At 37.5% G+C, this 24,736-nt stretch overlaps 3 protein-coding genes, 1 long non-coding RNA gene and 2 pseudogenes across 5 annotated transcripts in view; 3 read left to right on the top strand and 3 right to left on the bottom strand.

Moving 5' to 3' along the window:
• Positions 1-290, bottom strand: part of LOC110412376 (BTB/POZ and MATH domain-containing protein 4 pseudogene) — a 1,185-nt pseudogene extending 895 nt beyond the window's left edge. Inside the window, exon 1 of the transcript XR_016350993.1 lies at positions 253-290. The product of XR_016350993.1 is annotated as a BTB/POZ and MATH domain-containing protein 4 pseudogene (transcript). The remainder of the gene's footprint in view (positions 1-252) is intronic.
• Positions 291-678: 388 nt separating this feature from the next.
• FRS11 (FAR1-related sequence 11) lies at positions 679-5,770 on the bottom strand. Its single transcript, XM_021423540.1, has 4 exons — positions 5,493-5,770; positions 3,829-4,858; positions 2,740-3,183; positions 679-1,685 (listed from the first exon to the last, which is right to left on the bottom strand). The coding sequence occupies exons 2-4, from the start codon at positions 4,807-4,809 to the stop codon at positions 1,068-1,070; spliced, it is 2,043 nt and encodes a 680-aa protein (XP_021279215.1). The 5' UTR covers positions 4,810-4,858; positions 5,493-5,770; the 3' UTR covers positions 679-1,067.
• A 368-nt stretch (positions 5,771-6,138) lies between these two features.
• On the top strand, positions 6,139-12,665 carry LOC110412757 (ERAD-associated E3 ubiquitin-protein ligase HRD1B-like). The gene is made up of 8 exons (XM_021423373.2): positions 6,139-6,319; positions 6,687-7,229; positions 7,935-8,111; positions 9,092-9,241; positions 9,346-9,554; positions 10,227-10,377; positions 11,023-11,299; positions 12,110-12,665. The coding sequence occupies exons 2-8, from the start codon at positions 6,697-6,699 to the stop codon at positions 12,254-12,256; spliced, it is 1,644 nt and encodes a 547-aa protein (XP_021279048.1). The 5' UTR covers positions 6,139-6,319; positions 6,687-6,696; the 3' UTR covers positions 12,257-12,665.
• A 576-nt stretch (positions 12,666-13,241) lies between these two features.
• Positions 13,242-16,345, top strand: BPM5 (BTB-POZ and MATH domain 5). The gene is given in 10 exon segments (XM_021423230.2): positions 13,242-13,919; positions 14,664-14,830; positions 14,833-14,889; positions 14,892-14,972; positions 14,975-15,006; positions 15,120-15,171; positions 15,174-15,290; positions 15,293-15,322; positions 15,325-15,388; positions 16,072-16,345. Coding segments are annotated over 10 exon segments (1,206 nt in total). The 5' UTR covers positions 13,242-13,503; the 3' UTR covers positions 16,262-16,345.
• Positions 16,346-16,396: 51 nt separating this feature from the next.
• Positions 16,397-19,155, top strand: LOC149527447 (uncharacterized). Its single transcript, XR_016351005.1, has 3 exons — positions 16,397-16,892; positions 17,056-17,620; positions 17,799-19,155. It is a non-coding gene; the product is annotated as an uncharacterized LOC149527447 (long non-coding RNA).
• Positions 19,156-20,923: 1,768 nt separating this feature from the next.
• LOC110412373 (putative nucleobase-ascorbate transporter 10) lies at positions 20,924-23,677 on the bottom strand (annotated as a pseudogene).
• Between the last annotated feature and the right edge of the window lie 1,059 nt (positions 23,678-24,736).

The following is a 24,736-nucleotide window of genomic DNA, read 5'->3' as shown; positions in this document are numbered from 1 at the left end:
TAATTAATAATCTAATAATTTTTTAATTTAAATATATTAATAACATCACATTAATAATTGGAGTAACTATACTTCTTAATAGATTTATCAATTTTTAATAAATATATTAACGTTGATTATTTTTAATTTTATAATTTAAATAACAATAAAATATATATAAACGGATATTGAGATTAAGTTCGAGGTCGACGCCGTGTAACCCGAATGTTAACATAATCAAAGTTCGAGTAGTGGGTACCCAAGGGATAGTACCTGAACCTTATCCGAACTAGATATAGGAGTGAAATCATTACCCGAATTGGTCCTAAACTTGATTATAAGGGACTCTTACTTACTTGGTATAATTGAATCGGATATCTGTAGGTATTTTATAATAAGGTATCCATTACCATCTCTAGTGTAGAGAATAGTGATTTGCACAAAGAAGAGGAGGAAAGAGAAATTGATTGAAAGAGAAGTATTTTTAAAAAATTGATATATTTTAAAAAAAGAAAAGAGAAAACATCTTTCTCTTTTCTTTATGCTTTTTTTTTTTAAATTTTGTTCTTTAAAATAAAATTACTTTTTTTTCAAAAGCTCCTTAAAAACCCTGTTTGACCTGATTTTTGTTTTTAAAAGTAAATAAACTGAAAAAAAACTAAGCCAAACAGATTAGAACATTTCATCTTATGCTATTAGACAAAATCAATATGGGCATACATTTTTTTTCTGAAGCAAAAACGCATGAATATTATACAAGATAAGCTCCTTCCTATGTATATATTTTACATGCAAAAATCCTCAATAACATGCTCTCTGCTTCCCTCCGTCTGTGAGCGGTCATGCAAAATGATGCCTAAGAATAGGCAAAACACTGCCTAAGAATAGGCAAAACACTGCCTAGGAGATGCAATTTGTATATTTCGATTGCATGTAACACAACTACAAAATTTAGTATACAAAGGCGGAACCCTTTATCAGCTCTTGCATTTCTAAACCCCCACAAGACCCTATCAAAAATTTGTCATTAGCCTTCTCCGGTACCAGAGGGTCTGGAATGCAGAGTATGCTAACTGTTTAGTTTCGAGTCAAAGATTCCTATGAAAGGGGGAAATATCTCGCACACCTTGTGATGTAACTGGCTGCTCTCTTATGCGAGATAAAAGAATAGAGACTTGCTCAGTAGCAGTATCCAACCTCTCCTTTGACTTGGCAGATTCTGCTACAAGGCTTGATACCATGCTCTGCAACAACTGAATCCTCTCTGTATGATCAGTTGAAGAACTATGCGGAAGCTTTGCAGGTGATGTGCAGAACCGTCTCCAGCGGAGAGGGAGATATCTCTCTGGAATCTGAAAGCAATTTCCAGTTGAGAGAACTCGAAGGGCATGCCGACAAAGAATTCCAGAGAACTCAAACTGATGGCAGCTGCAACTTATAATGCCTTCTCGAGGAACCCAATACACTTTCCGGCCTCCCTCGAGTTTTGTATGATGTCGTACAAGAAAGCCATCGTCCAGCTGAAATGATGCATAGTGAGCAGCTAAAACTAGTTGTTCTTGAAGCTTAGAGAAGGCAAAAGGGGTGAGGATAGAGGCAGCATGAGATTCCATAGGAGCTCCTGTTTTTAGGCAGATGTTTTGAAGATTCTGCTGCATTGTCTGTTGTTCTGCAGCTTGATCTTTAAAATCCACAGCAACAGCAACCTGATTGAATAAGGTTAAATCAAGAAGGAAGACAAATTGTCAAACAGAACAGATAATAACATAAAGAATGAAGAATTGCCAAATCAGAACTGGCAAACCACAACCACATTTTAGATGCATTACAAGCAATAACAAGTACAATAATCAAGGAAAGGAAAACACATGCCAAGATAATTGCAGACCCATCATGATGATGGTGATGCTAATGATAATAGGATAATGAAATTTAGTTGAGCAGATAAGGTTTAGGTTTGTAGTTTAATGGAAGAAGCTGTCTTCCAAACTCAACATTTAAATAGAGACTGCAGCCTGAGAAGATTTAACCCCATCAACCAATAAAAACATGGTTCAATAAACTTGTAGGCTGGGCACAAAGAAATCTTAATCGTAACTGCTGAATCAGGCATAAGTTAAGATGTCAGGCAAGTAGATCGAACCCCAGAATCTAATGTAGGCTTTACATATCTTAATATAGAATCAATAATGTTTAAGCTGTAGTTAAGCTGCAACTCTAAAGAAAGTATAATTCAGGGTATAACTTCCAAATAAGCATTCTTACGAAGTCCATTCCTTTTCTACTTTACTCTAAAAAAATTTTCTGCAACCACTTTTATTGTTTGGTTACAACCGCTAGACATAACATTGAGTAATCACCAACTTCAGGAGACAATTCAGACAAATTGGCTTAAGTTGAAAGGTTGTCATTATTTATGTTTCAAAAAGCAACAGTTTTACAAGTCAGTGTATCCTCAGATTCAATATATGCACTGGATGAGCCTTAAAAACTGCTAACATCGCCACCCTCAATAAAAGAGAAGCGCCTGGCAATTTCGCAAAATACGAATTTTTACAAGCCTAATTAACTACTATTTACTACCATTTAATCATCATATTCTGCCACCTTTACAAGATCATTTCTTTCCTAGATCTTCAGAGAGGTACAACTAAAACAGAAAGTCTAGATGCACTTACTACAGGAATCATGAGTCAATATGTTTCAATAAAACACTCACACAATTGAATTTGAATAAAAGTAAAGAAAGAAAGAGCATACTTGTTCAACAAAATGGGCAAGCCGAGTCTGTGCACTTAAAAATCTTTGAATGAAAGCATTAATTGCCTTTGAGTGGCCAGTTGTTGTCATTCCTGCAAAGAAATGGCTTCCCAAGTACGGCAAAGCCCACAACGAGCGTAATGCAAACAAGTTGGCAATATGCCTGTTAGTGTGTAGCCCAAAAGAGTCGACCATGTCCCTCCAGCCCAATTCAAAATCCTCAATTGACTCTAAATTGTAGAGTCGATAAAACTCAGCCTTCCACTCGTTGTAACGTTCTCCCAAAACAGCATTAAACCAGGATGGAAATTTTGCCACAATCATCCATATGCAGAGTGCATATTTAGTTGTAGGCATTTCAATGGCTATGGCTTCTTTGAGACACATATTTTGGTCAGTTAATATTGTCTGTGGTGCCTTCCCATCCATGAACCCTAAGAATGCCTTTCATGTGTGGAAAAAAAAGAAAGATACTAGTTTAGCGAGCCCCAACAAAAAACCAAAAAGAAGAAAGAGAATCATAAAATAAAAACCAAAACTGAGAAAAAAGAAAACTAGAAAATTTGAGAACCACCATGCATATAAGGACAAAGATTGAAGCATATATGTTCTAGAGGTTTGCCAATTATCTTCTGTATATGGGACACTTTTCACAGAAAAAAAAAAAAGAAATTATGTTCTTGCATCCCATCCTCTTTTTCTTTTCCCTTGCACAGAGTTCATGCTCAAATGTACTGCCTAGCATTACAAAACAACAGTTGGCCCTAAATCGTATCAACTCAGTAAACCACAATGTGTTATTGATACTGTAGACACTCCATACAGAAGAATCCTCTATAATAACAAAGATGATTAAAAGTCATCATCTTGTGTATCTACCATATTCACTAAAACCACCAGCTATCTATCCCAGATATTGAATCATTCAGTTCCCAGGATACATATTTCCCACCATCCCTTCCTCCTGCCTTTTTGCTTTCAGCAATGTCAAAAGGGCAAAGGGCGCAAACTTGTCGGATTCAAGCAAAACTGGCAACTAAAAGCAATAAAATATGATAGACTTAAAAAAGCTATATAATATTCTATTACCTTTAATGCCCATGACAATGACCTCAAATTTTCTTCTCGTAAAAGCACACAGCCAAAGAAGCAAGGCATGCCATAATTATTCATTCCAACCCATATCCCAAGTGGCATGTCAAATGCAGTCAAACGATGAGTCGTGTCAAACACCACGGCATCACCAAAGATATCATATGACTGGACTGATGATGCATATGACCAGGCAATGTTCTCTAACCTGCTGTTTGAATCAAGTGTATACTCAAATTTGAAGTTGGAGTCCTTCTCCTTTATGTTTTTGCACATTCTTAATAAATCTATGCTTTCATCTTCTTGATCTAATTTCCTGAACGATTGAAGTAAATTTCTCACATCCTTCTCAGTGAAAGGTAGATATCCTGGCTCCACACACTTCTCAAGTTCCATCAGCCTCATCATTTGCTGCACTGAGATTCCTGTTTTTGCAAACATAAGGATTCGGCTCTTATCTGTATCTGATATGGTCCGGTATGCAGGAAGGAAACGAACTTGATTTGGTTCTAAAAGTTCATGATTGTGGTGGTTCACAAACCCCGTGACACGCCATTCTGCTGGTCCTAAATCTGTTACTTTGCTTATCCGCAAGTAAGCTTGACATCCACATCGGGATGATTTTCTGTTTCTCTGGGGTTTACCATCATTTGAGGTTTTGAGAGGTGTATTGCCAGCACGATGACAGACAAAGTAACGTCTTGTAAGTCCTTTGCCAACCCCATCTTTTCCTTCTGTGCGATGACGACGGATTGAAAAGCCACATCGCTTTGCAAATTCACTATAAAATTCATAAGCTGCATCATGAGTAGCAAATCTCTGCCCGATATATGGAATGGCATCATTAGTAGTTTCTAGGGAAAGCCGGGTTTCATCAGGTGATTCCTCTGTGCTACTGGTTTCATCTAAAGACAACGATCGTTGATCTGAAGGATCATCGTACACGACCAACATCTGTCCAGCATCTTCAGACATCATTTTCTTATCATCAACCCAATTGTAGTCAAGCTAAGATCCAGTGTCCAGTCTAGATATGAAAAGAATGAAATCAGTGAACCATTGTAATCTCAATATATAATTAAATAATGCATCAAAGAACAATGATATAAAGAAACCACAATAATCCAAGAATGTTGGTTGATATGACAAGAAACCACAATTCAAGGTGATTAAAATCCCGCATCAAGCATTCAGGCAGACCACTTAGTTCCTCAATTTTTTCCGACATGCAAGCATTAACATTTCACAACATAGAATATTCATGAAAGTCAATCTGAGCTAAAATTATAGAACCAACCAATCTCATCCAAAATTCCATCTTTCTAAAACTACAAAAACTAATTTCAGCAGAAGACCCATTTTCAGAGTCAATACAGAATTCCTACAAAATTTAATCAATTTAAACCGTGAAAAAGAAAAGGAGCAATCAAACGTAATCTTCAATGGCCTCAATAGACTCACTCAAGTATTCCAATATATACCTCAAATCAGCATTCTAAAGCTCAATGCACTATCAATTGAAATTCACATCAAATTAACAATATTTAAGATTAAACAGATATTTAATGAGAAAAAGTTTTGAACTAATAGAATTTGGGCAATTGAAAATCAACTTAATAATGACAATAATCTTGAACATAAGAAGAAAAAAGCAAGCTAACCTATTTGACCAAACGGTGTGGGCTTGCTGAGGTTGAAAGGCGGAAGAAAGGGGTGGCAGAAAGGTGAGAAAGAGGAAAATATATAATAGTTAATTATGATTAATGGTAATATAGGGCAAGAACAAGATGAGTGAGGAGAGAAAAGGAAAGAAAACGAGGAAAGATCAAAATGAGAGGAGGTCGCTGCAGTGCAGAGACGGAGAGGAAGTGAGGGAAATGAGAAGAAGATGATAGAGAGAAACAAACGGCGTCGCTGCCAGTTGTGAGAGGAAGGTGGAGAGTGTTTTTACATTAAATTTTAAATTACGAAAATTATAAATATATATGGTGTGTTTCTTTAGCCACTGAAAATATTTAATTAGTTAAATATTTTTTATTTTATTTTTGATATATTTAATTATTTGTCATGAAAATCATTTAATAAAACACTTTCAATTATAATATATTTAAAAATTTTCTAATAGAAAATATTAAAATTATTAAGTAGTGCATATATTGAATTTCATTAAATTTATATGAACAAATCAGCCAAGAGCCAATAAAGATTTTGTTTTTAATTTGGAAAGTAAGGGCCCACAGTCCACATGGACTAGACCGATTGGTAAAGATGACCGCAATCGCGTCAAATAAAGTGCTCAAGTGAAAATCTTTGATTTCTTGTTCAAGGTGTTGCAAAAATCATAGGATAAACAATTAATGAATTAAAATAAATACCGTCGCATTTGCAGATAAATCTCTCTTCCGCAAAAAGAAGACACGAAGGGATTCTCTTCCTCTTGTTGTCGGTTCCCATTTCCCGCGAAAACCCTAACGAAGTTATCCGTCAGGTCAGTACTGATCCCGTCTTCTTTTCCTCTTATCAAATAGAATTCTTCGTTCTCGGGAGTTTCTGGAATCAATTGTTTGGTTGTGGAGGAAAAGAATTTCAGGGAAACAATCGAAATAGCGATTACTTGTGAGCATGATACTATATCTGAATTAGCAAAGTGCCCCCTTTTTTTGTGCAGTATATAGAAAATTAATGAAATTTGATTTTTTTAATAGTTTCACTTGATCTTAGTGCGTATATAATTGTTTCCTAGCGAATTAAATGCATTGAAAGAGTAAGGGTAATCGATTAAGAAGATATAGTTTTAAAGTTAATTCTAGATTTTGATTTTCCTCTCTTGATTGAATATTGTGGTCTGGTATCAGGTAGAGCAAAATGATGAGGCTGCGAACCTATGCCAGTCTCAGTTTAGTCGCCACGCTAGCTGTAATTTATCATGCATTCAACAGTAGAGGCCAGTTTTATCCTGCTATGGTTTATTTATCAACCTCTAAGATCAGCTTGGTGCTGCTTCTCAATATGGGCCTTGTCATAATGTGTACCTTATGGCAATTAACGAAACGAGTATTCCTTGGGTCTCTTCGTGAAGCTGAGATCGAGAGGTTGAATGAACAGTCATGGAGGGAGGTCATGGAGATCCTCTTTGCAATCACCATTTTTCGGCAGGACTTCTCTGTTACGTTTCTGGCAATGGTTACGGCTCTGTTGTTAATCAAGGCTTTGCATTGGTTGGCACAGAAGAGAGTCGAGTACATTGAGACAACCCCTTCTGTTTCCATGTTGTCCCACATTCGGATAGTTTCTTTTATGGGTTTCCTTCTTCTTCTAGATTGCCTGTTCTTGTACAGTTCTATAAAGTTTTTGATCCAAACACGACAAGCTTCAGTCTCCCTCTTCTTTTCATTTGAGTAAGTTATTTAAGTTAGCACCTCTTCTTTCTTTCGTGATTATCAGTTGAAAATTTTCTTAATTCATTTCTATTTGTCATGCTTAATGGGCCATCATTCAATTACGTTTTGTATTTACCTTGTCCTGAGTATTTTAGATTTAATAAAATGGATTGGCAAGGATGAGCTTGGTCTTGAAGTCACAGTTCTTGTTTTGTGATTTACTAAGGTCCTTATAAATATGCACTGGGATCTTGGATTTTAGGAGCATGATTAAGAAGGATTGGAAAATTATGCATGTCGTAAAGGAGTGCTAGACTATAGAGAGATAACAGAGAAACTCTTTGAATATGTATTTATGATGGAAATTAAATGATAAATGAAGTTAACATTATATTTAGGTCTATCACCTATCTAATATTAAGGTTCCTGGAAGAGCAAAGGTGTGTAAAAATTCAACTATTCTTTGTTTTACAGTACTTTACATAAATGTGACCATATTTTATTCCTCCCTCTTGTATTTTTGCAAGTGCTGTGTGTGTATATGTTTTTTTCACATGTACCATTGTTCTTTGTCTGGCATTCAGACATATATTAGTTGCTAATTGTGAGCTTGTGAAGTTGCTGAAAATATGTTTTATGCTGCGCTAGCAAGTGGTCTAGATGTATGTTTTCTAGTTTATCTGTTCTTGCTTTGACTAATGTTGAGTTTCTTTTGGGTTGTAGGTACATGATACTGGCAACAACGACAGTGTCAACCTTTGTAAAATATGTTTTCTATGTGAGTGACATGCTTATGGAAGGACAATGGGAAAAAAAGGCTGTCTATACCTTCTACTTGGAGCTCATTCGGGACTTGCTTCACTTGTCCATGTATCTGTGCTTCTTTCTTGTGATTTTCATGTAAGCTACTTGTTCTTAGTTTCTGCATGATCACATTTATGTTTGTATTATACACCTGCATATATATTTTTTGGCTATTGGATAATGTTCTAATGCATGAGATACTATAAAACTTTTTGGCTTGCATGAATTGAGGGCATAATGCAAGTTAAAGCAATTTTATAAGCTGTGCTGTAAATCTTTCTGGTTGGTTTTGGATAGAATGCTAACTTTCATTTAGGAGTTTGTATCATGCTTCAAATCCTATCAGTTATCTTGGTAGCTTTTATTTTGAAGGGTGGCATTAGGCATTTAGAATTCTCTAATATATACAGATGCATTGGGCTGATGGACATCAACCTAAGCTCAAATCTTGGTAGTGAGTTACATATTTTCAGATTGTATTTACTGGGTTATAAACATGCACATGTTGAATGGAGAAGCAGAGCAAATTTACCTCTATGTTATTAGGGCTACATGGTTTTTTATCAGAATTGCTGTAGATGAGGCATTCTAGATTGAGACTTGTTTTCTCACATATCTAGAGAGTACAAGCAAGTTTGATAGCTGTTTTCTCGTCTGTTTTATATCCTTGAGACATGAAAATGTAATTCAGGTACAATGTCAGTGAATGTATAATTACCAATTGGCATAAATATATCCAGTTATTTTTCCTGCTTTTCCATCATGGGTTTGCTGATATATGAATGGGATAGTACCAAAACTTGGCTTCTATTACATTTGGCTGTCTTGACACAGAAAATTAGTTTCTGATCCTGAAAAAAGTTTAGTGTAGTACTCAAGAGAACTAAGACTCACCTAGAGGTATTGAGATTTCTGCCCAGTTGCCACTTTTTAATGGAAGGCTTGGTGGGCATTGCAAGGTCTTAAAATAAAGGAAAAAAAAAAGGGTATTTTTTACCAAAGTCTCAGATCTCCTGATCCACTTGTAAATATCATATAGCTTAATTCATTGGATGGTTGTTAATTGGTTTCTGCAGGAACTATGGTGTACCTCTGCACTTAATACGGGAGCTCTATGAGACCTTTAGGAATTTCAAAATTCGTGTTGCTGATTACATGCGTTATAGGAAGATCACTTCAAACATGAATGATAGATTCCCAGATGCAACCCCAGAAGAGCTCAATGCGTGAGTCAAATATTTGTTTGTGAAGTTATTTTTTATGATATTCAAGAATCTTTTAATTGTATTCTGAGTTGCTATTCTTAACTGCTTACTGATGGGGTGAACAGAAGTGATGCAACTTGTATTATATGTCGAGAAGAGATGACCACAGCAAAGAAGTTAGTTTGTGGACATCTGTTTCATGTGCACTGCCTTCGATCATGGCTAGAGAGACAGCATACCTGCCCTACATGCAGAGCACTGGTTGTACCACCTGAAAACGGAACAAGCTCAGCCGGGGGGCAGCATGGACCTCGGTCGGATGCTCATCAACAAGGTAATCTCATTGTGACATTATCTATTATAAGGTGAAATCTTTTCTTGAGCACTTTGATTTTTTTAGTAAATCCAAACTGATGTATGCCAGCCATTAGTTCTGCTTTTTGGTTTTGAGATAATATGCATCATGCAAAAATAAATTGCAAAACTTTTAAAAGTTTGTTGCTTTCTCCTAGGTATTGGGTAAAGTTAACTTCGGGGTATTTATGTTCCCTGCCCATTATTAGCTCAAAATTCAGTTCTTCATCTTTTTAGTTGCTATCTCTTTATGCCTTGTTGATCTGCATTTAAGCTAGCTAGGGTATGTGCCTCCTGAAAGGTGCAATAATGCAAAATGTCCATGGCTGTTACCCATGCTTCAAGGCTTGCACTTTGGTATGTTACATTACTTGAAGGCTTTTTCTCCCCAACTCTGAGGCCTATATAGAAGATGTTTTCTATGTTTTAGTTCCTATATTTTGGGGATAACCTTTTCCTTATCCCCATTATTATATGGGATATAGAAGCTGGTAAGCTGCTTTGATTTGCAAAGAATTTGGGATTTGGACATTAATTATTACGACTTTGTTCTGCAGCGATATTGCTTCATTTCTAATTTTTGTAATTTTGCTGTTAACCAAACTGACTTCACTGTTTGAAAAACATGGACTAATTGTTAAAGTGTGAACAGGGTCGAGCACAAGTTCAGCTACCCAAGGTCCTGGTGGTGACATGGCCACTGATAATTTGACCCAGCATCAGGCCAGGCTTCAGGCTGCTGCTGCAGCGGCGTCAATATACGAGAAATCCTACGTCTATCCTTCTGCAAACACACTAGTTTGGTAGGTAGTTTCATGCTTGTAATATTGCATGTCTGTCGATGACATTTGCATTTCCTCATTTTGCTGGCTCTATATAACCTCACCTCTTTTTCCCATGTGTTTTTTATTATGTGCCAATTGTAGTGCACTAATTATCAGTTATTGCAATTCCTTATACCTTTGAGAGTTGGGAATGTTGCATTCAGACCTAATTGGTTTGACTTTTGGGCTGTGGAAAAGTTTTGTGTGTGTATAGGCCGTTATAGAGTGGCAACACAGTTCTCCTCTAGTTAGCCTCTTTCAAATTTATTTATGAAATCATAAATTTATATGAGAAGGTAATCATTTAAATGAGATCTATCACAGGAGCTATATGATATTTAGTGAGTATTGGGTGGCAAAATGAAGTGAATTGTCTAACCCAAATGGAAGGGGAGCCTTTAAACACAAGTGGAGCATGTAGCATCTGAGTGCTAGTTTCAAAAGCTGAACAGTGGTTCATTGGTTTAGAGGCCTCTCTAGACCTTCAAGGTCTTTGCACTCACATCTGCTATGCTTTCCAATTGTCCTATGGATGCCAGTTTTTCTACATGATCAGATCTGGTTCTAAGTGCATTAGTTGGTTAGTCCCAACTGTTACTATAACCTTGTGCATTTTCCATGCAGGTCTTCTGGATATGCTGTACTTCCTCAGGCTTATGGGCCTTCAGCTGACTCCACCAAGGTCGAATCTAGTGGGGAAAGAACATTCATTGGACAACAACAGTTTGCCATTCCTGGTGGACATGCAAACTTGTCCTTTCCGCAATTCCCACATTGTGTTTTTGTCCCTTTCCAGTTACCTGGTGCCAATGGAAATTCAGGAGAGGGATTGGGTAGTTATCAGAATATTCCAGATTCTCAGTTGGAAGCTCAGAAGAAGATTATTCAACAGAAGATTGAGGTATCATTTATGTAGTATTGTCGTGCTATTCTTGCTTTCTTTATAGAATTGTGTTGCAAAATTTTCAAAGACAGTTGTAATTTCTTGTGCCCTACCTTAGGATATACATATTTTCACAGGACTTCAGTAGACTATATATCCATATAATTGTGTGATCAAGGTGAGATTTGGAGTGCATTGCTTGCAATAGGATGCAGGGTATTTGATTGTCTCTGTCTTATGTTTAGAGGGTTGTTTTTCTGGTTAAAATAACTTTGGACATCAAAAAATGTAAAATCAGCTAACTCTGTTCCAATTTATCACTGCTGTTTTATAGGGCTAGCAATTTGTGTTAATGTGTGGTAATTGTGTGATGTAAAGGTAAGGGCACAACAGATAAACGGGTCGACATGTGAACGACACATTTATTGCACAGATTTCATGACATGACAAGGTTAACACATTAAATACAATTAACCTGTTTAGCCATGTTAATCTATTTAGACACGATTAACTTATTTAAATATGAATAGTAAGTTATTTTATGTATTTTAGATATACTAATTCAATATATGAGTTTAAATGGGTTAGACATGTTGAATAATGTATAAACCTGTTACATAAGACTAATTAAACATGTCATATACGGATTAATCATGTCAACATGCATAAGACAAATATTTTTTGTGGCATAAACGGGTTCACATGATTATGACATGAACATAATTATAGAAAATCTGAACTCTCCTAATTTCGTGTTGTGTTAATGTGATCTTGTTCGAAATTGCCAGATCTACTGTTTTCTCAACATATTTTCTCTTTTCTCTATAGGTGTTGCAGCATCAGCGCCAACTTCTGCAGAAGCCAAAAACTGAGGAAAGCATGGACATTGGTCTCACAGCCTCATCAGATAGAAAAGGAAAGGCCGCAGCATCTTCTTATGTTTCTGAGACCCATAATGGAGAGGCAGAAGAGTGAAGAGAGTACATAGTACTTGCACAAGTGTAGTTCTTTTACGTGGGAACTAATGAATGAGTATAAAGGGGGGAAAAGTTGGCCAAAATTTGTTGCATTGCTTCCGTGACGGCTGAAATCGACAGGATCAATGTTGTAACAACTCCGATTTACCTTCATCACATTTGGATTTTAATTTTTACTCTCATTGCACTCAAGATGACTATTGCAGATTAACAGTTTGTATCAAATCTTCTTTGGTCGTTAACCTAAGATAAGCACTAACAAGTAGGAACATTCTATCGGTGACCATTTGTTGTTTAAAGCTCGAAGCTTGTGACTTGTGATTGTCATACATAGGATTGGGTAAAAAAAGATTGATGAGTAAATAAGTGGGCAAATGCAGGAGGTAGAGTGAAGCTTGACTTTGTTCTTTCTTGTGTTCCAATCCATTGAATGAGTAGTTAAAGAACTGTGAACATCCATCTCGCAATCACGATGTATGTCAAGAGTTCTTTAGTTGTGTTCATTTCTGTTATGAGCATAATGGGTTTTACTATCCAAATTTGATCCCTTGAAGCTATATATATTAATTTTATAACAAAAAAATCTTGTGATAAAGAGAGAGGAAATATTCTAAATAAGACTGTCCTGGAGGTGATCCTAAAGAGAAGAGAATGATTAAATAGAAAAGAGTTAAAAAAAGACTTAGGAGTGAAAATATGTTATTAGCTCTTAAAATTTTGTTTTAAAAAGTTAAATAATTTTAGTGGCAAACGGCGCAATATGTCCAATTCAAATGAGATATCATATAAATTATTTTTGATACTGAAATGATATGTAAAAATAATAATAATAATTAAAAGATTAAAATTATTTAATTTTTTAGAATAAAATTTCAAGAGATACTAAAATATTTTCACTCTAAAAATAAAAAAAAAAATACTTACCAGAAAAAGATATATGTAAAACAAATTAAATTAAATACTTTAGAAAAAGAAATGACATTTTGGAGGTGAGAATATATTTTTCTCTGAAAGGCTTGGTCAAGATTGTAATTTTAAAGTTATACAGACAAGAAGACAAGGAGGATCTATAGATGTGTATGAATTTCACATCATCGTCTGCCCTTTTCCGTTCTACTTATTATAGAAAAACAAAATCAAATCCAGAGATAGAAAAAGCCTACGATTCTTGAAACTTCCACTCGAATTCTTCCTCAATTCGATGAACCTATCCAATCCAAAACCCTAAACCATTGAAATACCCCAATGACAAACGGCGCAACATCGCCGACGGCGACGGCGGAAGCTGAGCAAGTCCCACTGGTTTCTCCAACCAGCTCACGGTCGGTGACGGAGACGGTGAACGGATCGCACCGGTTCGTGATCCAGGGATACAGCTTAGCGAAAGGGATTGGCGTGGGGAAGCACATTGCCAGCGACAATTTCACTGTGGGCGGCTACCAGTGGGCTATTTACTTTTACCCCGACGGCAAAAACCCAGAAGATAATTCCACTTACGTCTCCGTTTTCATTGCATTGGCTAGCGAAGGCACCGATGTTAGGGCGCTTTTCGAGCTGACGCTTGTGGATCAGAGCGGTAAAGGCAAGCATAAGGTTCATAGCCATTTCGATCGGTCCCTTGAGAGTGGGCCTTATACCCTCAAATATCGTGGTAGTATGTGGTAGGTTTCTTCCCTTTATATCCTCGTTCTTTTTTTTAATTTTATTAATGATAAAATATTTGGAATTTGAATGAATAGAGTCTGCGCAAAAGCGATTGGTAGAAACCAAAATCACAATTTTAATTTTAATGCACGGAAAACCAAGTAGCGGAAACAACGACAGAACGGAGCCTAACTTTGTCGTTGTTGTTTTACTCCTTCATACTTTTGAAGCAATGTGACTGTCTCCAAAAAAATTATAGAAAAGAAATATCTTGAATGTGGTGGATCTCTTTGTACCTCTTGTTTGGAAAGAGGACCCAATGATATTCTTTTGCCATCAGGAGAAGTAAGAACATTGGTTGTGGGAACTATATTAGTATTAACAGATTTATGGGTGTCTCTCTATACACATATCATATGCTAAAGATGCTTTCTGAAGTTTCAGCTGGACTTGTGATTGAAAACTCTTGTTTATCAGCTTTTAATTTCAATATAAAACATAAATTATCGTGTAAGCAAGGTGAGATATTGCTTTGTTAGGAATAAATTGTTTTGTTATCGAAGAATTTGTGTATTTTGAAATGTGTTCACTTGTACCTTCGGGTGTCTGCAGTGTTTGAGTTTCTACTTATTTGATTATAATATTGATCTTGGGAAGGCCTATTCTATAGCTAATTGAATGGAATCTGTTAATAGTCTATGTATTGTTCATGCTGCTGTACGTAAGTAATTATTCTTTCTCCTCTGTTCTCATTAATCTAGGGGGTACAAGCGTTTTTTCAGACGAGCGTTACTTGAAACATCAGATTACATCAAGGATGATTGCTTGAAAATAAATTGTACAGTTGGAGTTGTCGTTTCAGCAATAGATTGTTCACGATTACACTCAATTCAGGTGCCAGAGTCTAATATAGGACACAATTTTGGTATTGGCTGGAAAATATGCAAGGTTCAGACATTACATTTGATGTGGCTGGGGAAAAATTTCATGCCATAAATTGGTATTAGCTGCTCGATCCCCTGTTTTTCGATCTGAATTTTTTGATGGGATGGATGAAGAAAAGCAAGAGAGTCATCACCCAATCTTGATCCAAAGGTTTTTAAGGTGAAAACATTCACATCCTTTTTCTGCCTTTCCTTTAAGGGCTTAGATCTGAGTGTTGTTCCTGTGATTGTATTATAATCATTATTTCTGCTTTTCTTTTATGTGTCAAACAGGCCTTGTTGCACTTTATATACAGAGACACTCTTTCAGAAGATGTGGAGAGTGTTGGTCTACCTTCTCTTCTGTGTCATCAATATCTGAAACACTAATAGCAAAATTGTTAGCAGCAGCAGATGGGTATGGTGTGGAGAGACTGAAATTAAGTGGTGAATCCCATCTCTGCAAGATATATCTGTAAACTCTGTTGCCAAAATTCTACTTTGGCTGACCAATATCATGCTTCGGAGTTAAAAGCTGTTGTCTCAGATTTTGCTGCTGAAAACTTGCAGGTCTTTTTACCTTCTTCCACTTTTATATATTTTCTTTGACATTTACTTCCATATTTTCTCATCAATAAGATATAAAGTGTTGTGAAATAATAAGTTTCCAAAATTTGAATCCTCAACCTTCAAAATTTATTGTGCCCCTTGTATATGCAATTGCTGTTGTATGTGTGTTTAGCAATAAACGTGTAAGGGCACGGGGGGAACAGGCCCATGTTTCATGTTGTTGTGACACTTGTGTGCTATTCCTTTTTTCATAGGCCACTTAGTGTGCGTGAGAACCTATGCTCAAGTAAAGTCGTGGGTTGGAAAAATAGTTACTGTCGAGATTCAGCCACGTGCTGAGTCTGCAGTTTTCATGTGTGAGCTTATTATTGTTCATGCATGATTTAATGAAACTAGCTTGGTTTTGGAAGCAACTGTGGATTTAGCTATAATAGTATGTACTTCAGAGAAATTTCTAAAATCCTTCTTCTCTTGAATAATGATGGGTGGAGCTTATTCTTGTTGGAGTTTTTAACATCTTTAGCTTGTTCTTAGATATTCTTGTGACTTAAACCTTAGAATATTTATAGACTATCTTCCTTCTCAGGAGCAATGTAGATAGTTGGAAAGGTTAAAATCAAGAATGAAAGTTTTCTTGTGCAATATATTTGCTATCTCAATCCCTAATGGGTGGTCTTCTTGCAGCTGTCATGCGTACGGATGGCTTTGAATACCTAAAAGAGAACTGCCCTTCACTTCAGTCAGAGCTCCTGAAGACAGTTGCAGGTTGTGATGAGGATCATAGCAGTGGTGGAAAATCTCGGAGTGTGTGGGCACAACTTTCAGATGGTGATACCAATGGCAGGAGGGTCAGGCAAAGAACCTGATCTCAAGATTGTTGTCTTGTAAATTGGTGTGATAATATCCTGCTCAATGGCCCATTTGAACACCTGATTGGTTGGTTTCCCAGCACCAAAAAAAGAAATTAACAAAAAAAAAGAAGCGATGATGTCAAAAAAGAAAAAAAAAAAAAAACCCTGAAGCAGAGGCAGAAACCAGAAGCACTGCCAACTTGTAGAGGAGTAAAATAGATGTTATAAATTTGTGGGTTTATTCTAAATGTCTGCTAATTGTTGGAAGCAGGTGAAAGGCAAGACATGGCCCTGGTGATCCGTTTACTGCGTCGCTAACAAATTTTGCCATTTCCAGGTGGAAAATTGTTAATCTTAACTTATTCATTTTTCCTTTGTGTCTTCTGTTGCTCTCCTTGTGGATTGGCCGAGATTTGCATCGTTAGTTGAGTAGGCAGGCAGTTTGAGGACCGGCTAGAAAAATCAATTTTCTAGTTATGTTTGGCCCCTGGTTTGCTCAAGATGGTAAGGATGGATGGACCCGAAATACGAGTTGCTAATGAGTCGATCGTGTGGTTAAATTGGATTCTTCAGTGAAGCGGCGGATTCTAGAGGCAAACGTGGGTATGCGTATGCTAGAGTAGTTCCCACTGCATATTCTGTCAGAGTGAGTCAGGAAGGTTGCCACAAAAACATTTATCTTTTTGCAATATTTCACTTTCGTCAATGCTGTATTTACTTTTTGGGTGTCCAAATGTGAATATATTAATGAATAATACCTTGGCCAATCTGCTTTAGCTGTTCTTTTTTTATTGTTTTAATTTTTTAAGGAAAGAATTCTGCCAGAGTTAAAAACAAGAAGATGGTGAGGAATGAGGCCGACTAGACCTGGACGAGTAATCGGTTTTTGCCTTTCTGGATATAGAAATAGTCAAACTTCCTCCATAGACCTAAACTTGTGCCAATATTTAGTCGTACCTTGCTTAATCTTCACACTTCCAACGTCCAACTTTATCAGTAGATGTTCCCTTAACAGCAAAGGCATCTCCTATCGATTAGTTTGTAGCCAACTTATTCAGCTCACTAGCTATAAAAGGTTCCAGAATAAGGCCAATCAAGTCAATGAGACAGACAGCCCAAGTCTCTTAAAAACATCAATGCCCTGCCGGGCTTCCCTTGGATTCTTGCTTCCCAAGAAAATTACACCTCCATAAAACCCTAACATTGAAAGCCAAAAAAAAGGGGCATTTGTTTTCTTCTGGTCTACTCTTGTCCAGGAAAATTTCTGGGTTCCCACTTTCCAGGCTTTGATACAGATTACGGCAAAACGATGGTACATGGTTGGTGCTCTCACTGCCTGAATTTTTGCAGGTTGGCTCTCGACGGCGGCTTCGTGTAAGTAATCTCATCTTTCCATGTATTGTATAATTTTTTCACTTGTTCCTCGACCATTTTGCAAAATGAATTATTGATCTTTCTCTCTTTCTTTCCTGTTATTTAAGAGAGACAGAGAGACAGAGAGAGAGAGAGAAATGTGATCGTATTTTAGTTACTGTATGTGATTTGATTGCAGATCGTGTTCAACTTGTGGAAAGGTGTTGGGTCAAGTTCGTGTAAAGACAGCTTCCAATATGAAGAGGAACACAAGATTCAAGAGTAGCAAAAGAGTGACAAGAAGGCAAAGGCGGACATGCTTTGGTTGGAGTTGATTCTTTCCTATCATATGAGCAAACCAAAGTTTGGATGAAATTAATTAATAACATAATTTGTCCCTTAATTTCTCTAATAATTCTTTTAAATTCCTTTTTTTTTTCATTCTATAATTCTTTTATTTAAACATGTATATATATGGATGTCAATGGAAATTAACATTTGCCAGCAGTATATTTGGTGTTGTGGCAACAATTCTCTCTCTAACATGAAATTGTTCTCCTATCTTTTTTTATTTATCTATTTCCTCATTTTCTCTTCATTTTCATTCACATTCTCGACAACCAAACACCAATTGAAGTTATCCATATACGCACTTTGATCGGGTTTCCTCACTTTCTCTCCTTTTCTTCCATTGTTAATGATTATTCAAAGTTCCAAGTTCTATTCTAACTGCTCAAAATCCCATAAGGTCATGCAACAACTGCAATGAACAAACTAAGGATGAAAAAGACAATCTCATCAATAAAAGTGGCAATAATTTTGTAACTAAGTGATTTTTTACTTTAAATCCAATAGACAACCCAGTTGACTCAGTGTGGTTGTAAGAATAGCAACCACCTCAAAAATTTGGTCCCTCCCAATCTCCCAAAAGGTTCTCAGACTCGAGAACCTCCACTTCGACTCCCATGAAATTCTTGCAATTCAGCAACTCAAGTGAAGTATTAAAAATGGGTATCGAAGGAAATGAGGAATAAACAAGGAAAAAGATTCCTTGGCGTTCGAAGCCGTGGCAGGTAAGGACCGTAAGGTCTGGCAGCGGCAACAATGAAGCAAGTCAGCAACAGTGAGAGTCAATGAGAGAAAGAAAGGCAACAAGAAGGAGATGGGAACGGAAAGAATAACGAAAGATAGAACAAAGGATAAAAAAGAGGAGATGAACGGGGCTTATGATCCATAGGCCTCATGATCTGAACATTGGATGCAGCCATAGACACATTAAAACTTGACATTTCAGTCAAATTAGCAAACCAATATATCATGCAGATCACATTTATATGCCATACTATGTAGTAGCATAGATTTATATATAGATAACTAATGACAAAGAAGACAAGGTCTAACACGAGGGAAAAGAACCTGCTAGAATAGCCTCGGTGACTGCCTGGCAACCTGAAAGGAGTTTCAGGTTTCTTAGCCATTTACTTGAATCCCTGGGGAAAGGTGCAGGCAAGTCATCCTTGGCTACCAAGCATGACTCTTTACTTCATGTAAGACTTCTTTCCTTCTCAGTTTTATGCACCAAGGGGAAGAAGGTACTTGGTATATATAGAGTTTGAAAGGAACAGTACTAGTGCTGATAAGCCTTATAATGTTAGCATCTAATTTTAGATCCTCTTGCCACCCAAACAGTGGAATATGTTCTTCTCAATCTTCAATGGAGAATTCTTATTGAAGGAAAATGTTCATGAAATCTTTTCATAGAATAAACATAAAGTCAAATGAAAAAGCAAAATCTTTGTCTAACATTGACTACTTTATTTTATTTTAAGAAATGACACTTCAAATTTTCAATTGGATGGATATGGTTGTTGACGGAAAAAGGGGGGCCTTAGAGTGCACAGCTTGATGAATTCATCACTTAGCTTACAAATCACATTTTAATCAAAATCTCTGCCTTTCCATTTTGGGTTCTACCTTCAGTTGAATCCTTGTAGGTAGGAAGTGGGCAACGGTTGGTGAACCGTCCAACCGTCCACATAGCAAAAACAACCGTCGGTTGTGCCGATCGGCCTCGGTCGCTGATCGGCTCGGTCGTCGGGGGGAATCCTTTCCCCGCGAACCGATCGAAAAAACTGAGCCCCCCAGCTACCCCAGCTACCCCGGCTACCCATGGCCCGCCCCTACTATTTCCCCCGACCCCCCCCCCCCCCACTCCTGATTGTTGTGTTGATTTGAATGATTTCCCCTGGCCGGCCGGTCCCCCCTCCCAGGCTCCCAGCCCCCCCCCCCCCCACCCGACGGACCCGACTTGATTCCCCCCGGCCCCGCCTCCCACTCCTACCGATTCCCCCCGGCCCCCTTCCACGAGTCCCGATCCCCCTGCCCCCCTCCCACGAGTCCCGATTCCCCCTGCCCCCCTCCCACGAGTCCCGATTCCCCCCTGCCGCCTGGGCCTGCCCCCTCCAGTCTCCCACGAGTCATTTTATGCACCATTAATCATTATACACCATTTTAACCCATAGATCATAGTTCAATTCAACCCATTTAACCCAAGTTCAATCTTAAGTCAACCCATTGATCTCATCATCAAAAACCGACCGAAACCGACCGAAACCGATTTTATATCATTACGGTTCGGTCGGTTATATCTTAAAAATTTTTGATCGGTTTTGATGAAAAACAGACCCGAAACCGACCGAAACCGACCCATGCACACCCCTACTTGTAGGTATATATTCTTCTTTCCTTCTAGGTAAAGTAAAAAATCTTGCATAGGCAAGAATGGATAGTTAAAAATGAAAAATGCAGATCACATATGTTCAATTGTTGCATCTTTTTTCTCTTTTCTGATCTTTGCTTTCTTTGTATGCCTAATGTAGACATGAATCATGTTCTATGGTGGATAGCAACTCTTTGCTGCCGGTTTGTGATGGAATCCAAATCTTATAAGTTGGTAACACATTATTTTTCTATACAAGGACCACTAGGCAAGAGGCCAACCTTTGATATGTCAATTTGTTAAGTTCAATTGGGGCTATGCTTACATGATCAATTTAAGGCAATCAGTGATTGGATTAAGCTCACTGTTAACTGTTCTCACTCTTTTGAATTTGATTTTTTGTTGTTGTTCTTTTGGTTTTGATATATTTTGGAAATCAGAATTTGAAGATCGGGGCAGAAGGAAAATGAAGATTTGGAAATTAATTCAACTTTAATGCTTAAAAAGGAACTGGAAAGCAAAGAATGATTACTGCAAAACTAACCACAGTTTATCCTTTTCTCCTTCAAATGAAGTTAAGAAGATGCTGTTTAGTTTCAAGTGTACTAAAGAGCTGGGAAAAGCTTGTTGACCCTGCAGGGTAGCGCCTAGAATTCATCATTCCTAACATCTGATTTGTCTCCCACCATTTCAAGCCACTATCCTTTTTGGTTTCATCATTTTCTCGAGAAAGTGTTAAATCAAAGAACAAGGCAACCAAAGCAGCAACTGCTGTGTTAGACATGAAGATCACAAGCACTATGTCACTGAACTGCAGTTCAATAAAAAAGAAGAACAAATATATTAAAAATTAATAAACAGAAAGTGAGTTGATTTATTTAAGTCGAGAAACAGAAAGTAAATGCAGGTTTGATGAAAATTAGTCCAGGAATCTTACCCAACCAGCATGGAGAGCCAATCTCAAACCACCGTGATAATATTCTCTGAAGTAGTTTGGAACTGATAAACCCATGAAGAAAGAAAAGCCTAATATGAATTTTGTTTTGAAACTGTTGAGGTTGCAGAATTGGAGAAAGCTAAGACCAGCAGAAGAGACACAGCCAAAGAGAACACAGTATGAAGCTGCTACAATGGGCAGTGGTACAGAAGTGAAAAAAACTCCAAATTTTCCTGGTAAAGGACATGAGATAGCCACAGATGAGTAATCAGCGGCAGCATCAATGGAAGAAAGAAGAAATGGAAAAAGTACTTTGCGCTCCTGTTTGTGACAAGGAATGCACTTTCAACTTATATAGATTAATAAAATTTTGAAACAAAATCGACAAACAACATTGAGTTAGTCTTGAATTGCTGGCCTACCAAATGCAGAGAAGAAAATCATGAACCCAGCTGATACTTGAATCACTCTACGGCTTCCAACTCTTGTCAATGCCAACAGGCCTACATTTTCACTCTAAAGAGCAAAGTAGAGTTCAGGCTGGCAGATATCCTTGTAATGATCCAGAACTCAATATATGTTTAATACCTAAGTTTCAAGTTTAATACACTGATGCAGTAGTCCCAGCAGAACCAAGCAAGCCATTGAGCAAAACCCCTATTCCCTGAAAATGAGGGAAAACTGCATTAATTAACTGTAAAAGAGAGGACAATCTAGAACTTAGGCCAGTGTCAAGGTATTGTTCACTTAGACTTCTAAGAAACAAATCCTAACAGCCGGCCAGTACCACGGCTAATAACAGAAGGTGGCATGGGAGTGGCACTTCCATATCTCGCAGCTGCAAAGAATGTACCAGTTGACTGCAAATAACAAGAAGATGATTAATGGAATTTAAAGATACCAATAATTCCACTGCTATATTTTTTCCCCCTTGAGATCAAATTCTATAGCTTTAAGTTTTCAAAAGTCGATACAAATATTAGATAAAACTGTCCAACAGTGCTATCATATTGAACTGCATTTAACAAATTCCTGATTCAGATGGAGGCAAATGAAGTTATATACATATTTAGATGATATAACGTCAGAGTAAGACCATTATCCTTGATGGTTTAAACGTACCCCTACCCACTTTTGGCTTCGAAACTAAGAGGAATTGATTCCGTAAAGGCTAAATCCAAGTGAGAGTTTGAAAGTTTGTCAAGGATCAAACCTCAGAAAGAGATACAAAAGCAGGAGCCATGATTACAAAGGCTTCTCCAGCATTAAAGTTGGGGCTTCCCCATTGAAAGGGATAAGGAATATATATCCTGCAGTGAAGGAAAAAAAATATGGGAATAAGACCTTATGTTGTAAAATAATGCACCATTTATAGGAAAAAAAAAGATAAATATATTACATATGAGTATCTTAAATCATTGACATGTTAAAATTTGTACCAGTTCTCATAGTCTCACCAAGGAGCTCTGCTAATGAATCCAGCAGGATCAGTGCGACAGCCAATCTGATTGTTCTCAGTTTGTGTTTGTACACAGTAGTTGAATTTAGAAGTTGAGCAAATAACCATGTAATTGCAACTGAAATCAGGACTGCAAATCTGTCACAGATGGGCTGCTTTGATTCTATATAACGAGGAAGATACTGCAAAAGCATGGAACACATGATAGAAATTAAGAGAAAGGACTTATCAGCAGCAACATATTATAGACATTTTAGATTATTTGGTCAACTGAAGCTTAAGGTACACAACTCCAAAATAAGTATAGGGTTAACCATGTTTCATGTTTGCTCTAAACAGAAAAATCGGTGTGCTTTGCTCTAAACAAAAAAATTGGTGCTTGAGAAGAGGGAATTTTTAAAGCTTTCTATTCCTTAAACAGGCAAAAACTCTGCTTTCCAATTGACTCTTGACAAATTGCTTTCTGAAAAACCAATATGTAACTTACCTGTGAATGAAAACCATGATAATGATCCCTAGAAGGCGAACTTCAACACATTTTGCAAGCTTAAATAGGGAAAAGAAAAGAATCAACTAATCGTTTAGCAAGAAATGGCATAAGCACTGCAATTATTACTTCATGTCCTTATTTCAAATACCTAAAGGGGTGGTGAAAGAGTTAGAAAAAATCGAGAGGAGATTTCTGTGGGAAGGAACGGGAGAGAAGCGCAAGATGCACCTAGTGGGGTGGAAAAAGGTGAGTAACTTCAAGGAAAATGGGGATTAGGTATTACAGTCTCGAGTTAAAAGAATAGAGTTTTACTTAACAAGTGGATCTGGAGGTTCGGAACCGAGAGAGAGAGGCTGTGGAGAGAGGTGATTGTGGAGAAAGTAAGAGGGAATTCTAAGAATCTATTGCCTAAGCCAAACACTAATAGGAGAACTTCTAGATTGTGGACTAACATCATCAAAACCCCTATCCATTTCTAACATTATTTTATGCAGGTTAACCCCAACTTACAGATGGTGATTGGGGATGGATGCAACATACGCTTTGGACTGACATGTGGTAGAGAAAGGTGTGCTGAAAAATCTATACCCGAGGATGTTTGCCCTTGCTAAAAATAAAGAAGGTTTGTTGGAGAGTTCGGTATTTGGGAAGATGATAGATGGTCATGGGAAGTGGAACTAAGAAGGAGGCCTTTAGGATGGGAAGAACATCAGTGGCTGGAGCTCAAAGCCACTATTGAGGAGTGCCACCTTTGTAGGGAACTAAAAGACACCGTGGCATGGAAAGGATCGGCCACAAGGGAATTACAGTGTTAAATCTTTTTGTAAACAAGTTCTCCTGCAGGATTGTGGGGAGGATAAGACTTGGAGAAATATTTGGAAAAATCTGGTTCTCACCATATTGAGATATTTTGTTGGGCAGGTGCTGGCATGAGAGAGTTGCCGTCAAGCAGGAGCTAGTGAAAAGGAACTTAATTGACCAGGAGGGAGCTGAGTGTGGGCTTTGTAAGAGGGAACCTGAGACAGTTAGACACCTGTTACTCCATTGTCCTGAGGTCTGGCAAGTGGGATGAAGATGGTGTAGAGAATGGGAGGTTACTTGGGTTGTCCCAAAGGATTTAAATCAACTCGTTTAATACTTGGAATGCTGGTTTCGCAGGGAAAGGGGAGATTAAAATCTGGTGCATGGCTTTTATGCTATTTGTGTCAGTGTGGCTGTATAGAATGATACAGTCTTTAGAGGATTATTTGGTGTGCTGACCAGGTTTTTGATTTAGTTAAACTCAGAGTTGCCACATGGGCTCAAGCTAAGTGGCCCTTGAGTATGGCGTAGTTTTAGACACTTATAGATTTCCAGCTGAAGGTGCAAAGGTTAAGAAAAGGAAGAGATCCAGAATTGTGAAGTCCCAGCCATTGCCAGAATTTGTCCTCTGAATTGATATGCAGGGGATGGTTGATTCAAAGAAATTGGCACGATCCTTGCTGATGAAGAAAGGCACAGCTTCATGGTCCAGGGGTCCATAGTTTGGTCCA

The sequence above is a fragment of the Theobroma umbraticum genome, unplaced genomic scaffold (assembly GCF_002168275.2).
Source record: "Theobroma umbraticum cultivar Fairchild unplaced genomic scaffold, ASM216827v3 scaffold_95.0, whole genome shotgun sequence".
Lineage (NCBI taxonomy): Eukaryota > Viridiplantae > Streptophyta > Magnoliopsida > Malvales > Malvaceae > Theobroma > Theobroma umbraticum.
The sequence above is the reverse complement of the archived record's forward strand: the minus strand, read 5'-3'. Positions and strand labels throughout refer to the sequence as shown.